Source organism: Monomorium pharaonis, chromosome 8 (genome assembly GCF_013373865.1).
Source record: "Monomorium pharaonis isolate MP-MQ-018 chromosome 8, ASM1337386v2, whole genome shotgun sequence".
NCBI classification, from domain to species: Eukaryota; Metazoa; Arthropoda; class Insecta; order Hymenoptera; family Formicidae; genus Monomorium; species Monomorium pharaonis.
Window position 1 is genome coordinate 11,182,628 of NC_050474.1, and position 18,150 is coordinate 11,200,777.

General features: G+C 41.4%; 1 protein-coding gene and 1 long non-coding RNA gene across 3 annotated transcripts; both read left to right on the forward strand.

Annotated features, from left to right (window-relative positions):
- The first annotated feature begins 555 nt into the window (after positions 1-555).
- Positions 556-1,611, forward strand: LOC105840290. Its single transcript, XM_012687177.1, has one exon. The coding sequence runs from the start codon at positions 556-558 to the stop codon at positions 1,609-1,611; it is 1,056 nt and encodes a 351-aa protein (XP_012542631.1).
- Positions 1,612-13,928: 12,317 nt separating this feature from the next.
- On the forward strand, positions 13,929-16,085 carry LOC118647129. 2 transcript variants are annotated; one of them, XR_004964442.1, is made up of 5 exons: positions 13,929-14,914; positions 15,004-15,115; positions 15,205-15,443; positions 15,589-15,748; positions 15,842-16,085. It is a non-coding gene; the product is annotated as an uncharacterized LOC118647129 (long non-coding RNA). The 2 variants fall into 2 exon arrangements; XR_004964441.1 differs by lacking the exon at positions 13,929-14,914 and having other exon boundaries at positions 14,921-15,115.
- Positions 16,086-18,150: the final 2,065 nt, after the last annotated feature.

The window sequence follows — 18,150 nt, forward strand, 5'->3', positions numbered from 1 at the left end:
ATTTCTTGCGCTTCGGGTTTTGAAACAACTCGTCGATGACGAAGGCCATCGCTTTCCTCTCGCAGAGCCCGTTTTACGCAATCACATTTATGTTGACGACGTTCTGTTCGGCGCGGATGATGCGAGCCTTCTTCGGCAAACTCGGGATCAAATAATAGCTTTGTTAAAATGCGGCGGATTTGATCTTCGAAAGTGGGCTAGCAATTCACCCGATCTCCTCAAGGACATCGACTCAGACTCACTCGGCTCGCCCGGTAAGCGACCATTTGCCTTGAACGAGCAAATTAAAATTCTCGGTATCGGTTGGAGTCCACCAGACGACGTTTTTGAATTTAGCGTGGCCTTATTCGAGTCCCCTCCGTCTAGCAAACGTACCATTTTGTCCGCCATAGCCAAACTATACGATCCCTCGGATGGGTAACTCCCGTAATCATAACCGCCAAAATTTTTATGCAGCAAATTTGGCGGCAAAAATTAGACTGGGATGATACCCTTCCCTACAATCTCTTGTCGCAATGGAAAGAGATTTGTTCTCGGTTCGTGCATTTACGCGAGATGCGCATAGCGCGTTGGTGCGGATTCGGATCTGACATCCAGTCAGCTGAAATTCACGGCTTCGCTGATGCGTCGAACAACGCATATGCCGCTGCTGTTTATATTAAAATCGTGTCGGCAAAACGCGTTACCATAACTCTGTTAGTCGGAAAGTCAAAGGTCGCGCCGGTAAAACCTTTGAGCGTTCTTCGCTTGGAGTTATCGGCAGCATTATTTTTAGCGCGACTTATCGATTTCGTACGCGGATCGGTTGGTTACCGCGAGCTTCCCTATTTCTGTTGGACAGATTCCACGATAGTTCTCGCATGGGTGACGCAGCATCCATCGCGATGGAAGACGTTTGTTGCACATCGCGTCAGTGACATTCAGTCTCGCCTTTCGAACGCTGAGTGGCGACATGTATTAACTGAAGACAATCCCGCAGATTGCGCATTCCGCGGTATATTCGGCGATGAAATTGTTAATCACCCGCTGTGGTGGCACGGCCTCGCGTGGCTTCGGTTCGACGCTCATAAATGGCCTTCTACCTACACGTACCTTATCCCTCAAACCTCCGTAGAAGAAAAGGTTATATCCCTTCAATGCTCTGAACATACCGAAATATGGGATCTCTCGACACGATACTCATCATGGCCAAAGCTCATTCGCGTTACCGCTTATCTTAGTAAGTTCGTCAACTCGTGTCGCGCCCATCTCACTTGTCATAACCAACGCTCCTTCTCCGTCACTCCCAATCTCGCATCGGACGTAATTCTGTCAGCATCGGATTGCAATAATGCTAAAACTTTCTGGCTAAAAAGAATTCAGGCGACATTGTTTCCAGAGGAACTAAAATCCTTAGCGAAGAATCGATCTATTTCCACAAGAAGTTCGCTTCTCTCCCTTAGTCCATTTCTTGATAAGGACGGACTTCTGCGTGTTGGGAGACGACTGCGTAGAGCTCCATATCCGTTCTCTGCACGGCATCCCATCCTTTTGGCGGCGCATCCGCTGGTGCCGCTTATTGTGACTCAAGCTCATTTGCGAGCGCTGCACGCCGGATCTCAGTTCACTTAAATCTCTTGCGTCGCGATTTCTGGATAGTTCGTGCTCGTAGTCTTGTTAAAGTGGTCATTCACAAGTGTGTGGTGTGCACACGCGAGCGCGCCACTATTCCTACTCAACTAATGGGAGATCTTCCGGAATCTCGTGTATCGGCGCCGGCTCGTAGTTTCTTGCACTGCGACGTGGATTACGCGGGCTCTGTGCAAATTCGCGCCTCCGCGGGACGAAACATTACATCGCGCAAAGCTTATATCGCTCTTTTCATTTGCCTCGCGACTAAAGCCATCTGGAACTCGTCGGAGATTACTCCACCTCATCGTTTTTAAACGCGTACTCTCGTTTCTGCGCCCGTCGAGGTTTGCCCCAAGCAATGTACTCAGACAACGGGACAACCTTCGTCGGCGCCGATCGGGAGTTAATGTTAGCTTATTGAGCTGCGTTGCGCGATCCAGATTTTTTTAATTCAACTGCCTCAGATAATGTCACATGGCATTTTATTCCCCCTTCCGCTCCGCATTTCGGCGGTTTATGGGAAGGCGTGCGAAGTGTCAAAACTCATTTGCGTCGCGTATTGGGTAATCATATGCTTACGTTCGAAGAATTTTCCACCCTGCAGGATAGAAGCCTGTTTAAATTCACGCCCAATTGCGCCTCTTTCGGATACCCTGGACAATTACGAGTGTCTAACCCCTGGCCATTTCCTGGTCGGGTCCGCTATCGCCGTAAATCCGGAACCCTCACTTCTTTTGAACGAAAACCGCCTATCGCGCTGGCAACTTGTACGACATGCCACTGAACGATTCTGGAAATTATGGCAGACCGATTATGTTAACACCTTACAACAGCGAGCCAAGTGGCGACAACTAAAATCGCCGATTCGGGTCGGCCAAATCGTCCTTTTGCGCAATTCAACGTTGCCTCCATGTAAGTGGGAGCTCGGCCGAGTGATGCAGTGTCACGCGGGTTCCGACGGATTAGTTCGGGTGGTCACGGTGAAGACGGCCACCTTTGAATATAAGCGTCCGATCATCAAATTGTGCGTTCTACCGATCGAAGACAAGGCTACAAGCAACTAACGTTCCCGTGATATTGTTTCTTAGTTTGTAAATTAGATTTAAGATTTTTGCTGTAAATAACATGTAAATTTTTTGTGTTTCTCAATCATCAACGTCACATATGAATTGTAGTGCGTCATGGCGGGCGGAGGAACATCCTTCCTCATAAATTGCAGTCTATCGCGCAATCTTGTACGGTTTCGTAATCATTCCGAGGCGGGCGGTATGTTCGGAATGCCGACTGCCTCACAAAAATTTCGGCATCATTCGCGTGGCAGGCCGTCAATCATGATGAGTCGCACGGCGTCGTCACGACATTGTCACGCACCTCCTCAACTACTGTGAAGTTTATCGACAAAGATCATGCGAAAACAGGCTCGCGTTGCCCTTTCTAACATCTTGATATTTTCTAAACCTCGCACTGCCGATTGTGTGAGTCAGTCATTTAAAACTCAGCGCTAACGATACTTCGCTCTGCGGAGAGTTGCCAAATTTTCATTTTTTCCATTCGCGAATAGTTGTCCGCTCAAAAAAAAAACTTCACTGGCATCTCCGGTCGCATCACAGTTCGCCTTTCTATGCAAACCGGTGTATCGTGACGCAGGTTGCCGCTTCGTTTTAAGATTAGTTCTTATTAATTGTAATTTACCCGCGCTTATCGAAGCTCGTGAGTCGGTAGTCGGCTCTCTCTCTCGCGCACGTCCCCTGCCTCGCGCCCTAGACCGCCGTCTCCTCGCGCGCAAGATTTTTGATCACGCGAGGGCTTCAAGCCAGAAGCTCTTCAAGATTTCCGAACCGGATCACAGTGGCAGGTAAACCGGACGACAGGAAGATTTCCAAAAAGTTGTATGGAGAGTCGATTCGCCGCTTGCTTCGAGTGTAAGTGACAAGCATAAAGCTTGAAGTTTATGTGTGAACGCTGTTTTCTCATTTCTTTCCTCAACTCCACTCCAACGCTAACAAACCGCAATTCAAATTCGCTTCGCGCCTTTACTCGGGACGGAATCAGGGCAATCTCATCGAGATTAACGCCTGAACACTAGTCAATCCTTATGTATTTTGACCCGCTGAATCCGAATCCAAGGTCAGAATTGCAAAGTTAGCTCGTATTTCCTGACTTCAAAAAAAAATTTTTTTTTAATGTTGGTCCGGCGGACCAGACTAGTCTATCCTTATTTTGACCCGCTGAATCTAAATTTAAGGTCATAATTGCTGAATTGGCTCATTTTTTCTTAACCTTAAAAAAAATTGTTTTTTAATGTTGGTCTGGCGGGCCAAACTGTCCAGATAGCCACAAATGTATGTATGGGCACAAATTGTTCTCATGTTGCTAATAAAGATGTTAGCATCTTGCTACGCATTTACGTCGTCCCTTGTGCTGTTATTTGCTAGCATTTGACACTGATCTTAAGTAATGCTAGCATAATGTTTAAAACGTGCAAAAAATTTTATTTCCGACATCGAATGCTAGCAAACAACAGCACAAGGGACAACACAAATGCGTAGCAAGATGCTAATATCCTTATTATAATAAACTGCTATATATATCATATTACCTATCTGGGTAGTTTATCCTTATGTATTTTGATCCGCTGAATCCAAATTCAAGGTCAGAATTGCTGAATTGGCTCATTTTTTCTTAACCTAAAAAAACACCTTGTAAAAGCAGTTTGGGTCACAAATGTATAATCCGGAGCGTGCAAGTTGCGTAACCACATTACCCGGGGAAAATTCAATACGTATGACAAGTCTTAGCGTGAATGAATAGAGTAGAAAATTCACTCCCCTCTTCTATTATATCTCTTTTATTCTTGAAGGTTCTGTGCAATGGCTTTCTCTTACATTTCTTCCCTTTCACAGAGACATCTCGTTTGACCGTCCAGCAGAAATTAACCAGCATATTCACATCCCACTTACCTTGATATCGATGCTCCATCTCCTTGATGTCCTGATGAAATCTTTCTTCCTGTTCTTCATTATAATCACTTAGATTTTCTAGGAAGTAGTCGATATGAGAATCCAAGAAATGCAACTTAAGATTCATTAAGTAACCTAATTTTCTGTAATTCTCTATCATTTCCGCCACCTTTTCTCTGTAATCTTGACTTTTGTGGTTTACTAGAAAATTTTCTATAACACCTTTAATACTCAGCCATGCTGCTCTTTCGTCTTTATTAATTTTGGTGACAAAATTGTTATCTCTCAACATGTTATGTATTTGAGGTCCATCGAAAATTCCTTCCCGCAATTTTGCATCAGAGATGTTGGAAAATTTCTTTTGTAAATACTGCTAATATTCACCTTTTTTGTTTAAAGCTTTCACCCATTGTTTCATGAGTCTGAATTTGATATGAAAAGGTGAAAGAAGAACTTTTGAAGGTTCAACTGACGGATCATTTATGACGTTTTTAGATCCAGATTGCAGAAACGTTCTTATCGGCCATTCTTTTCTTATGTAATGGTTCGTTCGATCTCTACTATCCCATTCACATAGGAAGCATAAATTTTTTGTGTAACCTGATTGTTGACCCAATAATATGATAAGAATTTTTATAACCCCACAAATTTGCCATCTATGTTCTGTGTATTTAATTTTTTCAAGAACTGTTTTCAGGTTTGTGTACTCTTCTTTTATCACAATCGAGTGTGCTACAGGAATGGAGGCATATATATTAGTATTGTGCAGTAATATTGCTTTCAAACTCCTCTTAGAAGAATCAATGAATAGTCTCCAGTCATCAGACTTGTAACATCCAAATTTCAGTTTGTTCATTAATCCGATAACATCGTGACAATAGACTAATGAATGTTCTTCATCTGCAGAGAAATATTGCCGATATTCTCTTTCTGTCACGATAATAGAAGGTTTTCACATTTTTCGTCTCCTTAGCATTGTGTTTCAACCAGGACGCCAGAAACTCTGCTCCATCCTTGGGCAAACCCAAATCTCGAACGAGATCGTTCACCTTCTCTTGTGTTATTTTTCCTGGCTTTTTTGAAATATTATACGGAACATAGTCACCATCAATTGATTTCACTCTCAATCTTGCTTTCAGTTTCGCTCTCAGATCCTTCCAAACTTCCATAAATTTCCATTCGATTGAGTTCAGAAGTAATACTTGTATCCATGACTTCATCGTTTGTTTCGTCGGATGCTGATACATATATAGGTTTCGTTAAACTCGAAACATTGGTGTAGCATAATGCCGAATTTTTGTGTTGTTTATTTCATTCAGACTTGTCATGCAGAAATAACAATCTTCTCTGGTCATCGGTTTTTTCCATATGGCAGATACTCTCAGTCTCAGTTTTGTCTTGTTCTTTTCACAACTTCACAACATTTTATGACAAAAACATATTTTCTTGGGAACTCAATCGGATTCTTAGTTCACGATTTTGATACAAAAGGAATTTTTGTAAAGATCTTTGATTTTGTCATTAATATTTCTCCGGTTTTGTAGTATCTCATATCGGAGATTAGAAAAAAATGAGCCAATTCAGCAATTCTGACTTTGAATTTGGATTCAGCGGGTCAGAATACATAAGAATAAACTAGTGTGGTCCAACATAAAAAAAATGTTTTTGAGGTTAGAAAAAATGAGCCAATTCAGCAATTCTGACCTTTGATTTGGATTCAGCGGGTCAAAGTACATAAGGATTTACTAGTCTGGTCCACCGGACCAACATTAAAAAAAATTTTTTTTAAGATTAGGAAATACGAGCTAACTTTGCAATTTTGACCTTGGATTCGGATTCAGCGAGTCAAAATACATAAGAATTGACTAGTCTGGTCCACCGAACCAATCACTTTTTTTGTGTGCCTGCGTTATCGATAAAACTTTGAAAAATGTATTAGATCTGAAATGAAATATATGACACTTTATTTGATAGAATCCATCGATATCGAGATTATTTCTATTGCATTGACTGCATTTAAGTGTTCACAGTTATTAGCAAGAGAATATGTCAAAACGTGGCAATGCAGCATTTGGCAACGTTTACTCCCTTAACGGAGCTTTGTTTCTTATGCATATGCTTATGCGTTTATGCAAGTTTGTGTGGATATACCATAAGGGCCATCACACACGAAATGACATAACCTGCATATGCATAGCATACCCAGATAGCCAAATTTGTTGAAAACAGACCTTGTAAAATCTTGCTACAAATCTTGTTGGCAGGAAAGCACCAAACTTGATGCAAATTTTACTATATTTAATAATGTCAGCAATTTGATGACAAATATACAGCAAAATTTGCTGATATAATCTGACGACAAATTGATAACAAAGACCATGCAAAATTTGTAGAAAACTTGGCAACAAATTGTCTGCAAATCTTGTTGATAAGATTCGACAACAAATTGTCGACAAAAACCGAGCAAAGCTTGTTGATACACTTGACGACAAATTGACAGCAAAAACTGAACGAACCTTGCAGACATAATTTAATGTGACAGCAAATTGTCTGCAAAAATCGAACAAACCTTGCTGATATAATCTGATAATAAATTGATGACAAAAACTGATTAAAATTTGCAATATATTCTAGCGGTAAATTGATGGCAAAAACTGAATTTAAGTGTGTTACTAGTAGTTAAGCTATGAGAGTTCTGACCCAAACAATAGAATGGGGGAAGGGGGGAGGGAAAAGGGGGTGGGAGTAATTACCTGTCACAAAAACTTCAAAATTCTTTTGTTCTTATTGTTCTTTATAACAATTGACCCTGTCACAAATTTTAAAATTTCTTTTATTTATTATTCTTTATAACAAATAATTCTGTTATAAATTTCAAAATTCCTTTTGTTTATTGTTTCTGTGTAATAAATGACCCTATGATAAATTTCAAAATTCCTTTGTTTATTGTTTCTGTGTAACATATGACCCTGTCATAAATTTCAAAATTTCTTTGTTTCCCTATAACAAATGACCCTGTCATAAATTTCAAAAATTTCTTTGCTTACTGTTTTCCTATAACAAATGACCCTGTCATAAATTTCAAAATTCTTTTGTTTATTGTTTTTTCTAAGAAATGAGAAACTTGTCTCAACATGTTTTCGAAAGTCCTTTGTGCTCAGGGGTCGCCGCCGCCGCTCAGGTACATAGGTAAAGAGACTTTATTATTATTTCATATATACAATGGAACCCCGCGTTAGCGGACTGTTCGGGGCTCTGGTCCGCTAACGCGGAGTTATCTTCTATTGCTTGGTTTCACTCCCACTCCGTGAAATTCAGGGACGTAACGGTATTGCTATCTAACCAGTTAATGTTTACGCTTAAGACTAAATGTATTCGATCATAAAATTGCAAGCAGAGCGTCTCAGATCAAGTCAATCGTATCTATAGCCGTCCGAAAAACTCACATCTCGTACCTCTGTAATAAATTATATTCCTGAATATTTTATATTCCCTACACTTCTAATTTATTATTATTTTCCAACATATAATTTATAAATAAAATATTATCAAATTAGAAATCCAGCTTTGATTGCAATCGGTGTTCCTTTTTTTATGTGATTACATTTAAACAATTTATTTTAAATTAGTGTTGGCTATTTTATTTACATGTACGTGAATTTTTAAAATAAAAATTTATATAAAAATACATTTTTATTTATATTACACGAATAATATTTTGAAACAATTTTTTGAGACAATTTTTAATGACCATGTAGACAAAATAATAAATTCTTAAATTTAAAAAAATATTAGCCATTTCTTAGTCTTAAATGAATTAATTACAGATTAAAATCTTGCACAAATCTTTAAGAATACGTCGTAACTGCTTACATACTACGTGACTGCATTGCTATCCCCACACATGCTACTCATGTGGGCCGAGTGCATATGGAGGGAATAGTTTCCGCTAACGCGGGGTTCCACTGTATTGTGACGTGACAGCCGCAGGCTGCTGCCCGTCACAAGGGCCTTCATGGCCCTTACGCGTTAACATCACGCGGATCCTGCGTCCTCCCGCTCGGGAACGGATGCAAGAGCGTGTTATCTCGTGTTTTGTGTGTGTGACGTCCCTTGTGTTGTCCGTTTATTGATCGTCAAGATTTTTGTGAGCGCCGCATCGCAAATGCAGCGGAAATGGGTGGCCACAGCGATCTATCTTGTAGTTTTTGAACGTCTCGTCTCGACGGAGAATCTTCCCGGAGGTCGCAGAGTGAGCGGGCATCGAAGGAGTAACGGAGACCCTTTTTGAGCGGGGGTCCGCAGGTAATACCGCCCTAATCTTGCCTACAATTTGTATCGTACGAGAATTCCGACACTGCCGCCGAATCACGCTTTCAGGATCCAGCGAAGGCGCGCGAGGCCGGTGTTCCGACTTCAAATCCGATCCCGCACAGGTCCCGGCGGAGATCGCGACGGCTTGCCATCAATAAACGCCCTAGTCAAGGAGGAAATAACGTCCCGGTGGCGAAGGATGCGCCCGGCAAGGAGAAAGGAATCTGCCGCGGAGGAAGGCGCCAAAAATTCTCGTGCACGGGGCCCAACAATATCGACCACCGCGCTTGGATCGATTAGCCAGCGACGGCGTGCACGCCGCGCGCTGCGCGAAAATCGATTTTGGAAAACCGCAGCCAATCAGGGCCCGGCGTATCGGAGGCAAGGTGGGGCGCGTCGTCGAGTGGCCCCCGCAGGATCCAGGATCCCGCACTCAAGCTGCGGACGTTATCTTGTCGGTGTGTGCGATCCGAGGTCCCGAGCAGTGAATCTTGTGAGAAAACGCAGGAGCCGGATCCCGACCCGGACGAGGCAAGCGAGAAAAAGGCGACTTAGTGGGACGAAGTCACAATACTTTGTAAAGCCACCGATTTCGCGGTTGGGCGAGTCGCGGAAAAATCGCGAATTTATTACCGTATGTTCCGAGAACTGGAGTAACGTTACGAGAAAGCGTGAAATTATTGGAGCATCGCTACCTCGCCCGATCGCGTCCGCCCGCGTAAGTTCGCTCCGTGCTGGTCGTTTTATGTTACAATTACGTGGCGTGTGCGCCCCGATCCGCAGCCGAGTCAATTGTAATTTTGTCCTGTAGTCGTGTCGCGAGTTATTAACCGCGCTGTGAATTGTCGCGCCTTTCTAATTTATTGTTAATAAAATTTGATTTAATCTGTCGCATCGGCATCGAGAATCTCTGTTAATTGCGCTTCCGTCCGATTTCATCTCATTGTTTTGTACCGCCTCGTTGGCGAGCTCATAAGAATTATTGCGCATATCGTTCGCGGGATCTTTTAACGTGTGGAAGAGCACGAGTCCGTCGCGTGTCGCGCGGGCTCGGAGTTACTGTTCGTCCCGATCGCCCTTGGCGACACTGTTATCCTATCGGAAGTTTGGCGTCCACTAACGACGCAGGATAAAGCGTAGACAAGTCGGAGAATTCCCGCGTATGCAAAATAACTCGTTTCAGATCTGTCCCGCGTTTGTCAAACTTAATTCCGAGCGGCCATCCGTTTGCGCCACGCGCGAATTACCATTACCGCTCAATGAAGCCTTGTAATTTTATATCACTTGTTGTCAAATATATTTGTTAATCTTACTGTTACATTTACGTGTCTTAATAGTTCTCTCGCTTTCCCGATCCGCCCGCGCGATTCCGAACCCCCCCCCCCCTCTGCCATTTTAGGGCTGAGTAGCTGGATATCGGAGCCGCCGACGCCCGGTCGCCTATGAGGTTTATTCTTTAGTCAGTTTAAGCGCAATTTCCCGTGGATTGAGAGAAGAGTGGTACGCTCAACGTACCTGGCGCCCAATCGAATATCTTGTGGGAAAACTTACGAGAAAACGGTCGCCCCGTCAACCGGACGGCTCAGGGCCGCGACCAGGGACGAGGCGAAGTTGGCCGTCGCTCGCGAGCGCGGTTACAATATATATACATATATATATAATGTAATTTTTATTTGATTATTTATAATTTGAGTTAGATTATATATTTATATGTACTCTAATTTAAATTATAAATAATTAAATAATAAAAATTATATTACGTATATTCCACCCCAGTTACAGTTTGCTCTCTCTCCCACTACACTAATCGTAAAAGCAGCGCCCTTATCTTGGCTGCCAGCGAGCGCCGATATTAAACTACTAGATTTTATAAACTTTAAAAATATTTTTTTTTAATAAATAATATAACATTCGAATACTGTAGTCTGCGTTTAATATTATACCTGAAAAATTTCTTTCAATTGAACGTCTCGCAACATGTTAAATCTCAGCTTTCCCTTCTTCTAAAATTATTTTCAAAGTTACGTGACTTTACAAATAGCATAAGTATATATAGGTGAAACTTTTAGAGCATCCCTTAGACGTTTTCAAGTCTGTTTTCGAGTAAGTTTGCCCGAAAGTCTGTGTGTGTATGCAGTTAGTTTTTCAAGTGCGATTTAGTAAACGATTCAGTTTTTCCGCAAAAAATGGCAAATGAAATAGAAATTATCGATATTACTGGAGATGACATTGAAATTATCAACATCGCGGACGATGATGAAGAAGTCGAAATTGTAGATGTAAATAATGTAAATATTTTAAATAATCTAAATGTAAATGTGGATGTAAATATGGATAAAAACAATGAAGATGCTAACAATCAACGTAACGTTGCTGACATCATACACCATGAAATGAACGAAGAAAATTTCATGGACATCGTCGTGGGGTCACGTACATACCCTCTCTTCTCTCACCTTCACCCCTCCCCACTTAACCCTCCCCATTACTTCTTCTAAGTCTGAAATCAATATATTAAAAAACAACGGACTCAGTGGACACCCCTGTCTTACCCCCCTTCCCGTTCAAAACTCCTCACCCGTCTTCTCTCTAACTCTAACTCTACTTTTCGTTTCTCTTAATAAACTTTCCACTCTCTCTCTATTAAACCTTCTCTAATCCCCCTCTCTCTCATCGTCTTTATCAAAATATCTCTATCCACTGAATCAAAGGCCACCTTCAAATCTACAAATAACGCTACTAATTTCCCGCCTTTTTTGCCTACACTTCTATTTACTAAATAGTTAATATGTAAATGTTATCTATTGTCCCTCTCTTATTCCTAAAGCCCGCCTGATTTTCTGGGATTATCCTCTTCTCCTCAATCTCTTCATTCAACCTCTCTGCTAAAATCTTTGCATACACCTTGGGCATTAATGTTATTTCTCTATACTCCTTCACCTGCTTCCCCTCTCCTTTTTTCACTATCACTACCCCCTCCTTTCATTTCTCTGGTCACTCCTCTCCTTTCCATACCCTATTCACAAAATCCTCTATTCACTCTTCAAGCTTTCCTTCCCCCACCTGCACACCTCATTCGGAATTCCATCTAATCTACCCACTTTTTCTAATTTTAATTTATTCACCACCTTTCTCACTTCCTCCTTGCTAATAACCTGTTCTTCTTCCCTCCTACTACTTTCTCCATTCTTTCTCACCCCTCCTCTAATCACTCTTGCCTATACTCTACCTAACAAACACATAAAATACTCTTTCCATTCCTCCATTCCCATTCCTTTTCTTCTCAGCCCTATATATTTACTTCTATCCTCTAATCCTTTCTTCCACCTCCTTAAATCTTTTCTTACCTGTCTCTTCAACTCCCTACACTCTTCATCCCACCAGCCCCTTCCCACTTGGACTCGCCCCTCAGCATCGCCCGTGCCGAGGGACAAGTCCTCCCCGGGCAAAAGTTTCGCCCGTAGGACACCGCGCTCACGTTCCCACGCTGGACATATCGCCAGCGTGTGGAGCGCGGTGTCCCCCTTCTCTCCCGTATCCATCATGCAATGATGGCAGCAAGTCGTGCTTTCCTTCCGGATTCGGCACAGGAATTTCCCAAAATATCCATGTCCGGTAAAAACCTGCGTTATCCAGAAGGACACCTGCCCCAGCCCCGGTCCAGCCAATCCGGGGCCAGAGCCCCGACGGTCCATTGGCCCGCGCAGCCTGGACTGCACAGGCGCGCACGCCACTCTTCTATTAAGGACCGCCGAGCCTGGAGCCTCAACAGGCGACGGACCCTGTCTGTCACTGTCCCGCTCCCCTCCCGGATCTGTCGCATCCTTTCGTATACTCGGGCCTGAGCCCTCGCAACTAGATCCAGGGGGAAGCGTCCCAGATGCGCACAGTAATAAACGGACACAGACCAAACGGACACAGTAATAAACGGACACAGTAACAAACGGACACAGACCAAATGCGCACACTGCACATGCGCACGGACCAAATGCAATCCATGTACATTGCAAGCAGAGTAAAGTTCACATAGGTTAGCGACTTGGACGGGGTGGGTGCGGGAGGGGGACCGAAGGCCCCCTTGCCCCCCCCCCCCGTGTGTGTGTGTGTGTGTGTGTGTGTGTGTGTGTGTGTGTGTGTGTGTGTGTGTGTGTGTGTGTGTGTGTGTGTGTGTGTGTGTGTGTGTGTGTGCGTGCGTGCAAAGCATTCACTGCATCACATGGGTTTGCGACTTTCCGTGTGTGCATTTGGTCCGTGCACATGTGCAGTGTGCGCATTTGGTCTATGTCCGTTTATTACTGTGTCCGTTTGTTACTGTGTCCGTTTGTTACTGTGTCCGTTTATTACTGTGCGCATCCCCAGATAGCACATGATATCGTCCGTATATTCTGAATTCATACGGAATATCCCATATATATACATAACATTCTAAGAATATACTAAGGATATCGTAAACAGTAAATAATTGATCGCTAATATTTCGTACATTCTGAGGATATTCTGAGTATATCGGGTACAGAATATTATATACCATATGTATATCGTAGATTATTCGTATATTCGAAATTTGTTCCGAACGTTTCATGTATATACGTAATATTCTGAGGATATTTTGAGGATATCTCATACTCCATGCATGATATTCTGTACCCAATATATCCTCAGAATATACAAAATATTAGCGATCCATTATCTCTTTTTCAAACCTTGTCTACAACAAAACATTTAAGCTTTAAGCCGTAAGAAATAGATTAATCACAATTGAGTATTTTAATAACAATCGACTGTGATTGATCAATTTTCTATGGTTTAAAGCTTATTTCATAGACTATCACCCCTGATAAAAATATTTTATTGAAAATCTCTCTCAATTAACTCATTTCATTTAAATTTATTAAATTCATTAAAATCCATTAAAATTTATTAAAACTAATTTAATTCATAAAAATTTATTAAAATTTATTAATTTTTTAAATCGTTATTTAACAGAAAAAGAAATTTGATGAATTTTAATGAATGTTAAAGAATCTTAATAAATTTTAATAAATTTTAATAAATTTTAATGAATCTTAATAACTTTTAATGAAAAGGGTCAATTGAGAGAGATTTTTAGTAAAATATTTTAGTAATATATTTCCATTATCTTGGATGTTTTGTTTTAGAATGCGCTCCAATCCAAAAGCAATAGGTCTGTTTTTTAGCTGAACTTCTTGCACGATTCAGCAGTCTTCTTTTTCTGTTCATTGGAGAGATAAAGAAAAAAGTTCAACTGTGCAACAAGTTCAATTAAAAATAAGAGAGCGTTCCCACCGAGCGCGTAACACGTCGCATCGTTTTTCGCGTCCAATCAAAACGTCTCATTTTATTATGATAAAATATAATACATGTTTTGAATGAACGCGAAGGACGACGCGACGCATGACGCGCTCGGTAGAAACGCTTCCTAACGGATCTAGCACGCTGCCGCGGCACGCGCAGGCGCACGGCTGTAACATTGGCGTGTCGCGTGCGTGCCACGTGCGACGAATGCGACGATCAGTGTTAACTGTGAACCGAGTGTAGTAAGACGTGCGTGTTTATGAAGTTTATTTTTTATTCCTGCACTGCTGTACTAGTGCAATAAGTTAGAATAAGAAAAAATATATTTGTCTTATTCTAACTTATTACACCAGTGCAGCAGTGTAAGAATAAAAAACAAACCTTGGACTTCGTTCTGGGCAGTCGACGTGATCCGACTCCTCTCTCCTAATATACATTATTATAATTCAATATCGTTTAATCATCGAGTGAAGACATAATCGTCTACAAATACTTGGCATTCTTCGGCGCCCGTATTTCTGAATAAGTCAAAGATTCCTCATTATCAGAAACTTGTGGGGTTATTCCGGCACCTGGTAAAGAGAGATAGGCGTTACAATTTCGCCCGTCACGGTACAGCCATATTAGAGGAGTTTGCTGTGTGCTTATTGAGTAGTTACTTGTAACAATATCGAAGAAAATCCTAATTGAATCGCGCCCATATAACCTAAGAGGTGAGTTTTCCACGGTAACGTAGCTCAACAAGTTATCTGTCCTTTATTTTAATAATATTAATCTTCTTATATTCGGATATATTGCGTAGTTACTTGTATACCACGAGGATCGCTATTCAATAAACTGTTGGCCTATGAAAAGATATTATTTTCAACAATACCAAAGAAAATTCCAATTAAGTTGCCCATATAACCAAAGAGGTGAGTTTCCCACGGTAACGTAGCTCAACAAGTTATCTGTCCTTTATTTTAATAATATTAATCTTCTTATATTCGGATATATTGCGTAGTTACTTGTATACCACGAGGATCGCTATTCAATAAACTGTTGGCCTATGAAAAGAGATTATTTTCAACAATACCAAAGAAAATTCCAATTGAGTTGCCCATATAACAAACTCGCCAATTTCAAAGTTCCGAAGAAATTGAAACTATTGACATTTGGTGTAATCTTCCACTGAAAGATGAAAGGAGTCTACAAGAATTAGAAATTAAGCTTAAGGAGAACGAAAATTATAGGAAAAAAATGGTAAATATAAACCCCCAACATATTGTGAAATAATTTTTGTAATATTTGTAATTTTTAAAAATATGGAATTTTTGGACAAAATTATATAAATATTGTGTCAATGAACGGATTATTTATATATATAACATTTATTATGTTATAACAGATTAAAGAGTTTGCAAATTTAGGAGGCCAAAATGTGAAAACTTCAGCTTTAAAACTAATGCGGAAAATATTTACAAACGAACTCGCCGTTCAATATAGCTGGGTCGGAGGCAAAAAGAAAAATATTTTTGTGGACTTAATGATATGCAAAGTTATACTTAGTAAGTTATAAAATAATAATATATAAAGTGTAAAAATATGCAGATTATCTGATTTAAAACATTGACTAGATTATTAAAATAACATCATTTTAGGTGCGTTGAGAAAACATTATCAAAATTCTACGGAGGAAGAACTGTCAGCTCCGATAAAAATTTGGCTCGCTCACGCCAAAGAGCGATGTTCAAAAGCTACGCTTAACACGCAGAATTAATTTTGTTTTTCGCAATTTTTTTGTTGCGCTGTTTCCAAAGTGTATACTCCCGAGAAAACTGTATTCTCAGGGAATTTTATTATTTTATATAAGTTATATAAAATAATAAAATTTCTCCTATATTTTATATAAATTATATAAAATATTTGATTATATTAATTTACTATTAAACGTTACTAAGTTCTATATTTTATTCACATTTTTACGTATAAAGTAGTACTTATCTTAAAATATATTTATAAAAAATAAAATATTTTAAGTTTAAAATATGCTTAAAAATTATTTTTTGTTTATGTTTGTATAAAATCTATTTAAAACATGTTTATGTAAAAAATAATACGCTAAAATAAATAAGTATTTAAAAATTGCATCTAAAAATTAATCAAACCTAATTAATTGAATTTTTTAATGTTTTCAGGATGCTTAGGAAAAAATCCAATATATTCTAAGAATATTATGAAAATTTTACGTCAGATATACGTAGGATATACTCCACGTATACTATGAGATACTCAGAATATACTCAGGATATTCCTATGTCCGCAGTAACATTGTTCTCAGTATATTCTCAGAATATTTTTTATGATATTCTGAAAATATTCAAAGTACATTCTCAAAATATCATTTATAATATTTTGAGAATGTACTTTGAATATTTTCAGAATATCATAAAAAATATTCTGAGAATATACTGAGAACAATGTTACTGCGGACATAGGAATATCCTGAGTATATTCTGAGTATCTCATAGTATACGTGGAGTATATCTTACGTATATCTGACGTGACATTTTCATAATATTCTCAAAATATTCTCAGAATATATTGTGCTATCTGGGTCTAGGACTCACTCATCCAGGGAGGGGGAGCCCGACAGGGCCGTCGCCGCCGCGTGGGAGCTCGTGCGGTACGCCCTCGACGCCCTTATGGCTATATGCCGCTGCACGGAGTGCAGCAGCGACACACTTGCCCGGTTTGCCGTCAGGGCGTCGGCCCAAGCGGGCGCATCATACATAGCCTGCACGACCCCCCCCCCCGTATAGGCGGCGCACTCCCGCCCCGGGGCCACCGACGTTGAAGAACAGGCGACCCAGCGTGGTCGCCGCCCTCTCCACGCGTGGGGCCAGCCGGCGGAAGTGCTCGCCGAAACTCTAAGAACCGTCCAGTATCAGGCCCAGGTATTTGACGTAGGGTCCAATACAGACAGGGGTGTCGCCAACGAGGACCCAGGGCCACCCCGAGGCCCAGACCCTCGATGGCGCGCACGACTCGCTGTACGGCCTGTCAGCCGTCCTTCTCGCTTCCCCCCAGTTGGACCCCCCGGCCACCACAATGGTGTCGTCGGCGTAACAAACGACACCCCAGCCGGGGGGGAGGGCAGTTTGCGGGACCGTGTCGTACCCGAGGTTCCACAGAAGGGGCCCCAACACGGACCCCTGCAGGACACCCCGGTGCACGGCCCTCCGCACCAGTACCCCGTCCTGGTCCCGATAGGCCAATTGCTTGCCGCGGAGATAGTCCGCTACGACCCATCGCAGATACGCGGGCACCTCGTGACGTATCAGCGCCCCGCGTATCCGGTTGTAGGGCAGGGTGTTGAACGCTCCTTCAACTCCTCTTTCATCTCTAATCTAACTATCTTTAATATTTTATTTAAGATTTACTACCTACAATTTCCTCTTTCCAATCTCTTAATTTTCTATCCCATTCATCTCCGTCCTCTCCCGCCGCCAATCTAGCTACTCTCTTACTTCCTCTAACACCATCAATTGACGTGCAGCTGTCGCTGCTACTGAATCCGCTTTAACTATCCTCTACCTGCCTACTCTGTCATTAGGCGGCGCGCTCACTCCCCACTCTCCCGTATGCCTGTCTTCTCTCTGCCTACTCCCTGCTTCAACTCTGTTATTACCCAGCTCACCTAATTAATACGCTAATTCACTTCTATCCTTTTTTCTACACTTCACCTATCCATCCACACACTCTTTTGCGCTTTCCTTCAACCACACCCGGTTGAATATCCTACCCTCTCCTACTTTCTTTCACCTCTTATCTTACTCAATGCACTGCATACAATTACACACGTCTAACTTACTCTGGCCCGGAAACGGAAGTCCCACCAATTGAATAGTTTAAATACATTTTGTAGAACGCAATTATTTACATGTTTCTGACAATGTAAGGTATGCGT